Here is a 12,099-nt window from a genome sequence, read left to right as displayed (position 1 = left end):
AGAATAAAAAGTTTGAATTTTCTTTAGTAAGAAAAATAAAATGTATTCAGCAAAAATACATGAAATGCAGTTAGCTTTTAAATTTCCTGGTATTTTCAAAATTCCCACTTTACATATCAGAGTACTCAAATATATGTCTTTACTCTGAATGCTTAGCTTCACTTTGCTTTAAATAGAGAACATAACATAGGTGATAATGAATGCTACTAAACACATAGAAAAATTTCATTTTTAAGGCAGATGCTATCACCTTAAATTCTCAGGTCTTAAAGTAAAAATATTTTACTAGCATTTACTATCTGGTGAACTGAAATAAAAAAACATCAGTATTGTAACTGTGGTAATCAGGTATTTTTTTTAACAGTTTATATAAAGGCAGTAATTTACATACTACAAATACTTTTTGAAGCAGACAACAAGCACACATAAAAAATGTCAGAATTGAGGCTGGTATGGCTTTACTTCCAAATTTTATCAGCCCTGGAATAACCTCAAGACTAATGGAGTATGAAAAAAAATTTCATATACTCAAATCCAAAAACTGCATCCTAATTTTGCCAAAATATGCCTCGTTTAAAAACCACAGTTATCTAAGCAATCTTTTAAATCTAGAGGCACATTCATTTACCCTCACAAGCTGATGAGCTTTCACTTGCATGCTATGCTATGTTCTATGTAAGCTGTACTTGAAATAAAAGTCAGAATACCATCACTCCCTGTGTTACACAAAGCCACAAGCTTTGAGCATCTACATCACAGTCTGAGAACAGAAGAAAATGTTAATAAGTATCACATCCTCTCCATTTTGTTGCAGAAATCACAACACATCAAGGAACCACAAAAAACCCCAAGCACACAGCAAAACTTGGTTTATGGAATGAGAAATTGAGGCTACACTCACCACAGACAAACCCATCCAGGCTAACAGCAAAAATACTCCTCCCTTTTAGCAGCTGAGGATGGGCACAACTGGCATTTACAAAGTTCTGGAAGTTATTCTCTGACATCCACTGTGGTAGCCATTTTAACTGGCAGTCACACAAGAGACTTGATGTGTTGAAGTGCCTAAGAAAAAGCAATTAAAATCAAAGCCTGGTTTTTTCTGTTTGCAATACAGATCTGCATGAGCAAACTTTTGTAACAAAACTAAGTTTTCAGGTTGAATACAGATATTGAAAGAGAAAGACAGCAATATTGTTCAGCTCTAATTAGTGACACCCATTGTCATGACTCCTACATGCCACAGAGCAGACATGTTATCCTCAACTCCCAGCTTCAGCTATGAGTTCAGGCAAACAAGCATGTTTGTAGTGTCTCTCAATACAAAACTACAGTCTGCAGTCACACACACAGAATGGGCATGCAGGAGAGCAGTCCAGAAGGCAGGTACTCTGAAAGTCAACATCTGAGACAAATTCATTCTCTAATTTCCTTTTCAGCCAGAATTTATCTTGGCGAAGATATTTAAAAAGATGAGTGAAAAGAAAAAGAATAGTAATGTGTTGAAATAACAAGTGCCGAACTAGTTATTAGTTTACATAACCTGTAAGAGTATCTCCATTCACAGAGGGAAAAAATAAGAAAGCTAAGGAATATTCTGGTAAACATCTAGAATCAGAAGTTTAAGCAAGAGAAGTTCCCAGTTTTGGCTGAAAACTCAAATCACCCTTAAAAAACATATTAAAAACCCACACTCAGTAATAAAATACCATTCCTTCAAATCTTACTTGTTCTTGAAAAAAAAAAGCAAAAATAATTCACACAGATCCACAGAATATGCTGAGTTGGAAGGGACTCACAAGGATCATCAAAAGTCCCACTCCTGGCCTTGCACAGAACCATTCCCAAGAATCACACCATATACCCAAGAGCATTGTCCAAATCCTTCAGCAATGTCAGGCTTGGTGCTGTGAACTTCCCCTGGGGAGCCTGTTCCAGTGCCCAACTACCCTCCAGTGAAGACCCTTTTTCTAGGATTCAACCTAAATCTCCCTTGACACAACTTCAGGCCATTCTCTCTGTCCTGTCACTGGTCCCCACAGAGCAGAGATCAGTGTCTGCCCCTCATCTTCCCCTCATGAGGAAGTTGCAGACTGCAATGAGGTCTCCCCTCAGTCTTGTTGACCCCAGGCTTAACAGTCCAAATGACCTCAGCTGCTCCTCACATGGCTCTGCCTCAAGGCCCTTCACCATCTTTGCTGCCCTCCTTTGGACACACTAAGAGTTTAATATATTTTCTTGTACTGTGGCTCCCAAAACTGCACACAGTGCTCGAGGTGAGGCCGCCCCAGTGCAGAGCAGAGCGGGACCATCCCCTCCTTTCCCTGGCTGGCGATGCTGTGCCTGCTGCACCCCAGCACAAGGGTGGCCCTCCTGGCTGCCAGGGTACTGGTGACTCACATTCAACTTTCCCTCGACCAGGACACCACGTCCCTTTCCAGGGCTCTGCTTTCCAGCACCTCATTACCCAGCCTGTACCTACATTCAGGGCTGCCCTACCCCAGGTGCAAAACCCAGCACTTTCTCTTGCTGAACTTCACACAGCTGGTGATCACTCAGCCCTCTCACTTGTTGAGGTCTCTCTGTGGGGCCTCCCTGACTTCGAGGGAGTCAACAGCTCCTCCCAGTTTTGTATTGCCTGTGAACTTGCTCAGTATCCCTTCCAGTCCTGCGTCCAAGTCTTTTATGTAGAGCACAGGGCCAAGGATGGAGCCCTGCTGAACCCCACTAGTGACAGGTTGTCAGTTTGATGTCACCCCTTTCGGTATAACCCTCTGCACTCAATCCCTGAGCCAGTGCTGTTCTGCATTGATCAATCGAAAAAAGGGGTAAAAGGACAAAAACCCATCCTCACTAGAACACATTCTTCGCAGTGACCGCTTCATGACTTCTCTGAAGATCTGTCTCTCTGCTACTACAGGAGAGAAGGAGCCAATTACAAGCACTGACAACCAGGTCTTTACAAAAGAATTACAGCACTGCATTTCACTGGTCCAGCAAGCTTTAGCTCAGTGATAGCACTGCTGATCTTAGAGCACATTACATCAACGTCTCTCTTATCTAAAACCTGTTAGAGTTCACCCAATTTAAAATAAGAAGACAACAAACGCAGGAGAAAGTGAAATGCCTCCTATCCTACACTTTCTCATTTAAATACCCCCATCATATAAAAAATAAAAAAACCCCAAAACACTGACATAAACTTTTGATGTTACTTCAGAGAGATTACAGCAGGAGTCTATCACTGCATCAGGTGACGTCTTACAAGGCTCTTATTTATATATTTATCAGGATACAAATACTTAATAGAGATCATGTCTTTTGATAGAAACTTACAATTCTTTGAGTTTCTTCATTTGTGAAAATGCATTCCCTTGAACTGACATAATTGCATTGTTACTTAGATCTCTAGGGAAAAAAAAGAAAAACAGAATGATTACAGTAATTTATTAAACTGAATGGATTTAAGACTCAAGCAATAGTTTGCTATTTTATTGATATACAAAGAACTCTCCAGCTCAAAAGTGAAAGAGACACAAATAAGGAGTTTCATAGCATGCTTAATATGTAAGAATTTCTGCATTAATTCCAAAATTCATACTCAGTGTAACTCCAAAACAGAAAAATCTTCTGAAGATCACAGCAGCAACGTGATCGTAAGTGTATTGCATCCCAAGTCATAAGCAAAGCTTGTTAGTCCTACTTTAATTTCAGTTAGTATCAAAGTTCATTTTATTCCAATTTTGCATTAAATGTGACTTTCTACTACTTACAAGTGTTCAAGTGCATCCAAACCAGAAAATGCTTTCTTTGTAATGGATCTAATCCTGTTCCCTTGGAGTACCCTGAGAAATTTAAGCACAAGATGCAAAAGAGATGTAATTAAATGGGAGAATTTTTGAGCTGAATAATTACATTTTTGGCATTTGTTTTTGAACTGTGACTCGTATTCACCACTAACCCATCTCCAATGGAGCCAAATGTCTCACATGTAAAAAATACTCATTTATTCCCCTTGAATAAGTATCTAGATTACAATGATTTTAGAAGACATTTAAGATGTCCAGTTAAGTGACATGGATTATTCTAAATGTAAAACTATAAACACCTTTTAATTTCATAAATATGCATTTGAAAATTTCAATGCAATGGAGCCACTTCCACTGGATGCTGTTTTATCTTATTGAAGACTATCCCTATCACTATGCCTTTGTCATATGATACACTTATTACTCCTTGCTATGGAAAACCTCACTCTTTGATAAATATGTCCATAAATATTAATAATACTTAAAATATTTCAGATTAGTTTGACTTGGAAAATCTGGAATTTCTTTTACTGAAAAGGAACAGGTTATAGAGAATAAAGTGGTAAGGAAGAAAAAAATCATCTCTGCTGTGGAAAATTTAATATCCTTAAGTGTTGGGCTTGTCCCTTGAAAGACACATAATAAGCTAATTTTTTTAAGGCATGATGATAATACAAATATTGCAGCAATACTCACAGCTTCCTAAGTTTATCTAAGCCAGAGAAAGCACCATTCATATCTTCAATAGTCCATGATATTTCATTGTTTTTCAGATCCCTGTTTAAGAGGGGAGGGGAAATCAAACCACAAAAACTATTAAAAAGAACAAGGTACATACTTCTTCAACAGCATGTATTATTTTAAAAAAAATTCTAAAACAGCTTTCTGTTAGGTTGGATTTTTGTTTAGATGGTTTTTGTGGGTTTTTTAAGAAAAGCTTTTCCTGATTAACTTTATAATTTCAATTTTTTCCGAGAGACTCTGAAGATTATTAGTACTTTTTGATAATTAAAAAGATCACAAACTCAATAATTTTTAGAACTGTGAGCAAATAAACCCACATACCCCTTCAAAGGTATTCAGATACAGGACTATCTTAAGAGAAGGTGCATCGCAGGAAGAGAAAGGATCAACTGTCATCCCTTTGAAATGAAACACCGTCATGTCTTTTTACGTCCATAATATTAACACCCAGAGAATCATTTTAATATCCCCAAATACCTGCTTAATTATCTGTGAAGCATAAAGAGATTAGAGATTTGTGTACATAATGGTCTGTCAGCAAAGAATCAACAGGGTAGGGCTGGAGGAGAAAGAAAAATCTATGAGGAAAAGCCTAACACTTAATTCCTAAACACCTTGCAATTTTCTAACTTCCTCTCTTTATGATCTCCAACTCTCTGTATTCTTAAAAAACATAGTGTACACCCCTCTAATCTGCATCTTTCCTGGATGCCCTAAGTGTGAGTATGTGAGCAAACCCCTGAAAATAAAGCCTAGAGGGAAAGGCAATCGTTGTGCTCATCTGGCTGACAGATGGGTCAGTGGTATGCAGTGGGAAGGAAGGTTTTAATGAAGTGAAATATATTTAGATTAGTTTACTTTGTTCTTTCCCTTCCTTTAAGAAACACTATTTCAAAACATTCTCAAATGCTTAAAGCAATTGTCCAGTCATGACAATGAGTTTCGTCTTCTTACTTCTACCATGAGGGAAAATGATTTAATTAGGACACAACTATGATCCAGATCCCCAAAACTGTGGGTAGCAGTGCTCTGCTTGCTGCCTTCAAGCAGAGATATGCCTCTCCCACAATAATGCTACTGAAAGTTTGTATCACAGTTACCATCAACACTGTGCACAGCCTTAACAAAAGAGTCCCTTCCCCAACTATTCTGAAAAGAAATCCTACTGTACCAAAATCATACACTGATCAGGGGAAGTTAACAGAACATTCTTGTCTATTTCAAAAGGAAAAAAAAGAACCTATAAACACAGGATTTTTCTTAAGGTTTTTTACGTTACAAATTGAGTTTGTCAACTTACAGAATCTGTAGACCGGAAAGTCCCTTGAAGGCACAATCAGCAATGTAATTTACTTTGTTGTTTCCAATGTACAGTCCAACCAGCACGCTTAAACCAATGAAGCTTGAATCATCTAACCTTGCTAATTGATTGAATGTCAAATCTCTGCAAATTTAAGGGGGGGAAAAAAGCATTTTAATGTTCATGCTGAAGTGCTAATTTAACTCAGTTCAACCCACATAAATTTTCAGGGGGGAGCACAATTTTTCCCCTTGTGATTATCACACAAACCTACTACATCATTTCTGACCACACAGCATTTTGCACTGTTTCGAACAATTCACAAATTACTGCAGAAATAATTTCCTTCATTTGAAAATGACTGTGTTACAGCTTTAGTACAACTGCTACAGTGAAATAAAGCCATCACAGTTAACTTCAACTTCTTTCAACAAGACATAACTGTCTAATACAGTAAAGTTGTTGTCACCTTGGAAACTTTGCTATGAAAAATTCACAAATCAGTGGTCAGAAACTCATGTTTTGGCATGTGCCCGGCTTTTGAAACTGGAAGAGAATAAAGGTACTCACAGCTCACTGAGTTTTTGGCAAAACTCCCAGGCATCAGGGCTGATCCTGCTGATGGCATTTTGGCTGAGATGGAGTTGATGCAGCATCAGTAAGCCATAAAGCCAGCCTTTGGTTACCTCTGTTAAGTTGTTATGGTCCAGCTGCCTACAAACACATTCAAACAGAAAAAGACATAAGGTTCAGAAACTCAGCAGCATGCATTGCTATGCCACAGGTCCACATCTGGACAACACACATCTCACAATACTGCTAGCTAGCTGGAGCCTCTATTTAAATTTAGAACTGTATGCATTTAAAATGTGCTGCTCTACACATTCACTAATGACTGCTTGCTGCTTTTCAGACCACACCACAACATTTTAATTCAAAAACGCCTTAAAATTTTACCAAGCAATTCTATTAATTTTGTGCAAATCTACTTAATATGTTATCAGCAGAACCTACCAGCAAGTTTGATACTTACAAGACTTCCATGTTGGTCAAACCCCAGAAAGCACCATCCATGAGCCTCATAACCCCATTTCTCTGCAGTTTTAATGATTTCAAAGCAGGAAGTCCTTGGAAAGTAAGTCCATCTATTTTTTTGATTTTGTTGCGATTCAGCTCCCTGCATCAATAAAATTTACAGTTACAGCACAGTAATTTTACCTATGTGCCAACAACCTTTCTTCCCTCTCTGGAAAAAACTATTTAAACACTTTTCTTGCACATAAAACAGAGACAAAAAGTAATAAAAATCAAACATTTTATTTTAACACATTATGTTCAACCATGTTAATACCTTTGTGCCTTTCTGATACTGAGGACAAGTACTTGGTAGTTCCTTGACTTTCAGTCTTAAAAGAATCCCTGCAGACCTAGAATGTCATGGTTAATCCTGTTCGCTAATTCAAAACTGAAAGCAAGTTCCTGGTGTTTATCCAGCAGTAGAGCTGTTAAGGTTGGACTGTAATTGCAATCAATAATCAGTCAAGAAAAAGTTAAAATTTTAGTTGTGATAACTAGACAAAATTGAGTATCCTGGGTGACCTCTTCCTGTACCTGTAGCCAAGCACTCATTACATGTATCTCTCCCTCCTCCACAACCAGTTACACATAGTGCCTTCCCTCTTTTCTCAAGTGGTCCTGGCACACACCCTTCTGCCACTACACTCACCCTCTGCAGTCAGAAACTGGGAGCAATGTGTATCCTGTGAGGGAGCTGGAGGGCAAGACGCAGTGACAGGATTAGACAATACTACCAAAAGATGAGTGATCATCTGCCCCCTCAAGGAAGTCTTAGATCTACCAAACTAAGAGGAATCCTCTCCTTCCAAAACTTACTGCCCCATGCAAAGTAAAGGTCTAAATAATCCTTTCCCCATAGTTATACCATCATTATTTTTCAGGGTGTCAGTCCCGAAAGAACTCACCTTTCCTCTATGGCAGTCTGACACAAAACCTACCTGATAACAGACCTGAGGGAGAACCCTACTTCTCATCGTGTGTTTAAATATGAATAAAAAGTGAAGAACATTCAATAAGAACAGGCTTTATTTCTTCCCCACTCCTCTCTGAATACTTTCAGGTGATAACACAAATTTTTTGCCTTTCTTGCAAATGAACTACCTAACATAACTCAGTCAGCATACCAACTATGAACAAAGGGAACATTTTTAGGCAAGAATATAACCAACATCCAAAATTTAAGGTGAATTTAAGATCAGAAAGTCTACCAAGATCATTAACAAATCCCGAGCTCTGCAGGACTGTTCTCATACTCTTCTACTGAGGCCTGATTAAACCCTTCCTGCATTTGTATACAGAAGAAACACAATCACTGTTTCCAGAAGTGTCAAGAACCCTAACATTTTGGTGTTCTTATAACCTATCACTTTCAAGGTTAACCTAAGAGACTCTGTCATTTTTAACTCCTGACTATCTGATATGGAAAATAATTATCCAGGATTTGACAAAGTGCAATCCATTCTCTTGTCCATTTTCTGCACTTTCTAAGCTTTCCAACAACAACAAAAAAATCCCACAGTCTCTTTCATATAACTTTATTATTTATTCAGTAAAACCTTTATGGACAGCACTCCATCGGTAAAGCTGAAGGTCCATTTATTCAAGCATATTGCTTATTGTCATGCCATGTGAAAGCAAATTAATTTCCTTCACTTCACTGTGAAAGCACAAAGTAAGTAAATGACTGCTGCAGTGAACTATATAGGTTTACTTTACTTACTATTTTCCTGATGCTTTTTTACAGAAATATTGCTACTACCCCTTTTCCAGCCTTTTTTTCTTTTTAAACTTTTAAAAGGCGAACACAATTTTAAACACAAAGACTGTTCACATCTCACCAACATATAAGACTAGTTTTGTTCAGTACAACGCTGCAGTTAGTAAGGGTTGTAGTAATATGTTTTCTCTGTCTGTCTCACTCTGCCTCTGGTTAAATTAAAGGCTAAAGTTCAAGCACTGCCAGTGCTTTGGAAAACCTGAAAACAATTAGTCAATTGTAGGTTACACTTACAGGTGCTGCAGATGGGACAGTTTAAACATCTTTTGAGGAATTGCTGAAATTTTGTTCCTGTTCAGTTTCAGTACTTTAAGTGTGGTAGACAAATTGTCAAAGGTACCAGGCTCCATAGAGGTTATTCGGTTACTGTTAATATACCTGTTGAAACAATGTCTAGAAGGTCAAATTTACAGCTATTTAATAAATTCTTAACAACAAGTAGTGAAACACAAAGCTCTTGTGGTGCTTACTCATCTATAAATGGAATTTTATATTAATTAGAGCTCTTGACAGCTAATTCTATAGTCAAATAGTATTTCACCCCCACCATTTTACTCTATTCTGCCAGAGTGCGATAATGGAAGAAGATAATGTGGCAATCCTGTTACTGTTTTATCAGTGAGTATATCTGGCATTGCAATATTCCTGAACAAGAACTGAAGTGTATTCACAAGAAGTCTACCAAACTCCATATAACTACAAACTAGCCTATCCATGGGGAACTTAAATTCATTTTATTGCATAATTATTTCTCTCAAGAGACACGTCTATTTGTTTCATCTCAAAATAATGGCCTTAGCCTTTTTTAATGAATTAAAACATCTCATTGTAACAACTCATGTATTCAAGTTAGCAGCTTATCTTAAACTAGACAGGTGAAAGTAGGCATATTTAATGTCATTCTAACTAAAAGAAGATTTAGTACCTTAATAAACAGCTGCGAATCTAAATTATCAAAGAAGATTTTTCAAAGTAACCTGAAAGAAGGAAAAAAAAATTAATTTTTACTTACAGATACTTGAGCTGTAATGGTGGAAATGATGACATTTTTAGCTCAGATATATTGTTGTTGCTCAAGTCCAAAGTTTCCAGACTCTGAAATGGCTTCAGATGTTCAGACAAAATGCTGGCGATCTTGTTACTGGTCCTGAAATTTAAGGGCAGTAGGGAAAAGACTGTCATTTCCAGAGTAAGCACATCTTAACTACACAACTCTGGCAAAAGTTAGTTCCTAATTCCCCTACTTGAAAATAACTTTGAGTTACAGAAAACCAATAAAGTATGTTCTTTATGCATAACATTAAAAATTTCCAAAATCACAAATTGGAATAGTTTAAATAAACGTTCATTAGTATTTCTTAAAATATAATCCCAGGAAACTATGAAAAAAATGCAATATGATAAAATTACTGCACTTCATGACTGTTAAAAAGAGATGTAAACCTCTATAATCATCTGTTTCTGAACAGTAGAAATATCTGGTACTTGCACGGAACAGTATGTCACAGTATTGCAATGAAATAAGGTTAGAGCTGTTTCCTATTTTAAGCAAATTAATATCATAGCAGCTAAATACAGTGTTTTGGGTTTTTTTGAAAACTCCCTTGGCATGAAAGTCCAACTGAGTTTCCAGGAAAAAAAATAGAGCTGGATTATAAAACATGGATGACAGTGCACCCCCTCTGAAAAACATTCTCTAATTGTGGAATTAGACCTAGTATTTCAACCTACAGATTCTTCTACTGAGTTGGCAAAGAACAAAAATTCTGCATATTAGAGGTCATTACAGGAGTTTTGGACTTCATGTCTGGTCAAACTTCAGCTCAGCATCACACCCAATTCCACAACAAAACGCAACAATCTGAAGACGTGGGTATCATAGTCTGCTATAAGGAACACCTCTTTTTTCACTTTCAAGGACATGAACTTTTTCCAGAGACTCTATTTCATGTTCATACCCAGCAACCTAGAAGTTTTTCCCATCTCAGCAGCAAAATGTACAGAATCATACATGAACATCAGCAACATTAATAGGGTTATTCGTTTGGGGCTACCAGTACATAGGTGAAAGCAGATCATGACCAATTAAATGTAACCTGAAATTATTCTTGTTACCTTGGTAAGTTCAAGTCAGTTCTAGCTGTGGTACATTCTGTACCTTGTCTAATGAATTACCAAAATTTAGGAGCTTTCCCCAGATCCTAGAGATTGGAGGCAAATGCAATTTTAGTAAAACTATCAACAAGAATATTAATTCTGGAAGGTGTTTACCTTTACTGGAAGTATTTGCTCTGGATCAAACAGTAAGCCAAACATTAGGGTAGCATGGACAACCCTCATGTATTCAAGGGATGTGGGGGAACTACTGCTCTAGACAAAAATGTCCCAACTCACAAACTGAACCAGAAGTGAGATTAATCGGCTTTCTGACCACGTGTGGGAATGGGTAAGTGATCCTGCAGCCTCTCCAACGCTGAGCTTGTATCATGTTTCATTCCTTAGGCTGTCTGGTAGAGGTACACTGCATTTTTTAACTCTTAGCTAAAAGTATTTATAACAAATGGAAACAAATTACTTTAATAAAAAACAACAACAAACACCACCACCATGCATCAATTCCACCAGCCAAATAATAATGTGAGTTAGATAACAGGTCATAGAGCCTTGCATTTATGCATTACTTTGTTTATAAGGTAATTACTAACAAGGTATTAAAACTGCCAATTACTTGAGTGACGAATAAAATTTTCCTTGCAGTAAAAGTGTGCTCCAGCACAAGCCAGCAATTTCCTGAACTGCACGCCTCCTAAATTGCAGTGTGAAAGTGTTCAGTTATAAGACGGCTTGCACAGTACTGTCTTTGTGTCAGCACTGCTCCATAAAACAGAAATTCCTCACAACTGGCAGGATAATAGCCCCTGTATTACAAAGTTTAGTTGGACCTAATGGAACCAAATAAAACTCTTACACAGTCTTCAGAGTAGCACTTAAACCAGCTGGCAAATTACCTGACACAGACCAGGTTACAACAACAACAACAACAACAAAAAAAAAAACCCCCAAACAAACAAAAAACCCAGAGCTTGTTTGTTTCAGGAACATTTTTCTTTTTTTGGAGATGGTAAGGCCATATTGAGGAGTGATGAACAACTTCTTTTGCTCACTGAAACTGCACTACACATTGCAGTCCTAGTCCATCTCACAATCAAAAACCAGCCCTCACTGCACCTTCCTGCTTAATCATATTTGTAGAAGTTACTCAGCTGCAGAACAGCTGAACGGTTCACTCCCTATTGCTCCAACACCCTAGTCCAGTTTCTTTTCAAAAGAATGTAAGCGTAGTAATTCACACCTGGAAGATTACTCAGCACTGAAGATATCCAAACAGTTTA

At 37.5% G+C, this 12,099-nt stretch overlaps 1 protein-coding gene across 2 annotated transcripts in view; it reads right to left on the bottom strand.

Moving 5' to 3' along the window:
* LRIG3 (leucine rich repeats and immunoglobulin like domains 3) overlaps positions 1-12,099 on the bottom strand; it is a 43,127-nt gene that overhangs the window by 12,551 nt on the left and 18,477 nt on the right. For both annotated transcript variants that reach the window (XM_048301625.1, XM_048301626.1), the window contains exons 4-12: positions 9,720-9,854; positions 8,942-9,085; positions 6,887-7,030; positions 6,424-6,567; positions 5,854-5,997; positions 4,506-4,586; positions 3,774-3,845; positions 3,337-3,408; positions 902-1,065 (exon numbers count right to left, since the gene is read on the bottom strand). In XM_048301625.1, the coding sequence (XP_048157582.1) occupies positions 902-1,065; positions 3,337-3,408; positions 3,774-3,845; positions 4,506-4,586; positions 5,854-5,997; positions 6,424-6,567; positions 6,887-7,030; positions 8,942-9,085; positions 9,720-9,854 (1,100 nt within the window). The remainder of the gene's footprint in view (positions 1-901; positions 1,066-3,336; positions 3,409-3,773; positions 3,846-4,505; positions 4,587-5,853; positions 5,998-6,423; positions 6,568-6,886; positions 7,031-8,941; positions 9,086-9,719; positions 9,855-12,099) is intronic.

This window comes from Corvus hawaiiensis, chromosome 4, assembly GCF_020740725.1.
Source record: "Corvus hawaiiensis isolate bCorHaw1 chromosome 4, bCorHaw1.pri.cur, whole genome shotgun sequence".
Lineage (NCBI taxonomy): Eukaryota > Metazoa > Chordata > Aves > Passeriformes > Corvidae > Corvus > Corvus hawaiiensis.
Note: the sequence above shows the minus strand (reverse complement) of the source record. Positions and strands in the feature narration are given on the sequence as shown.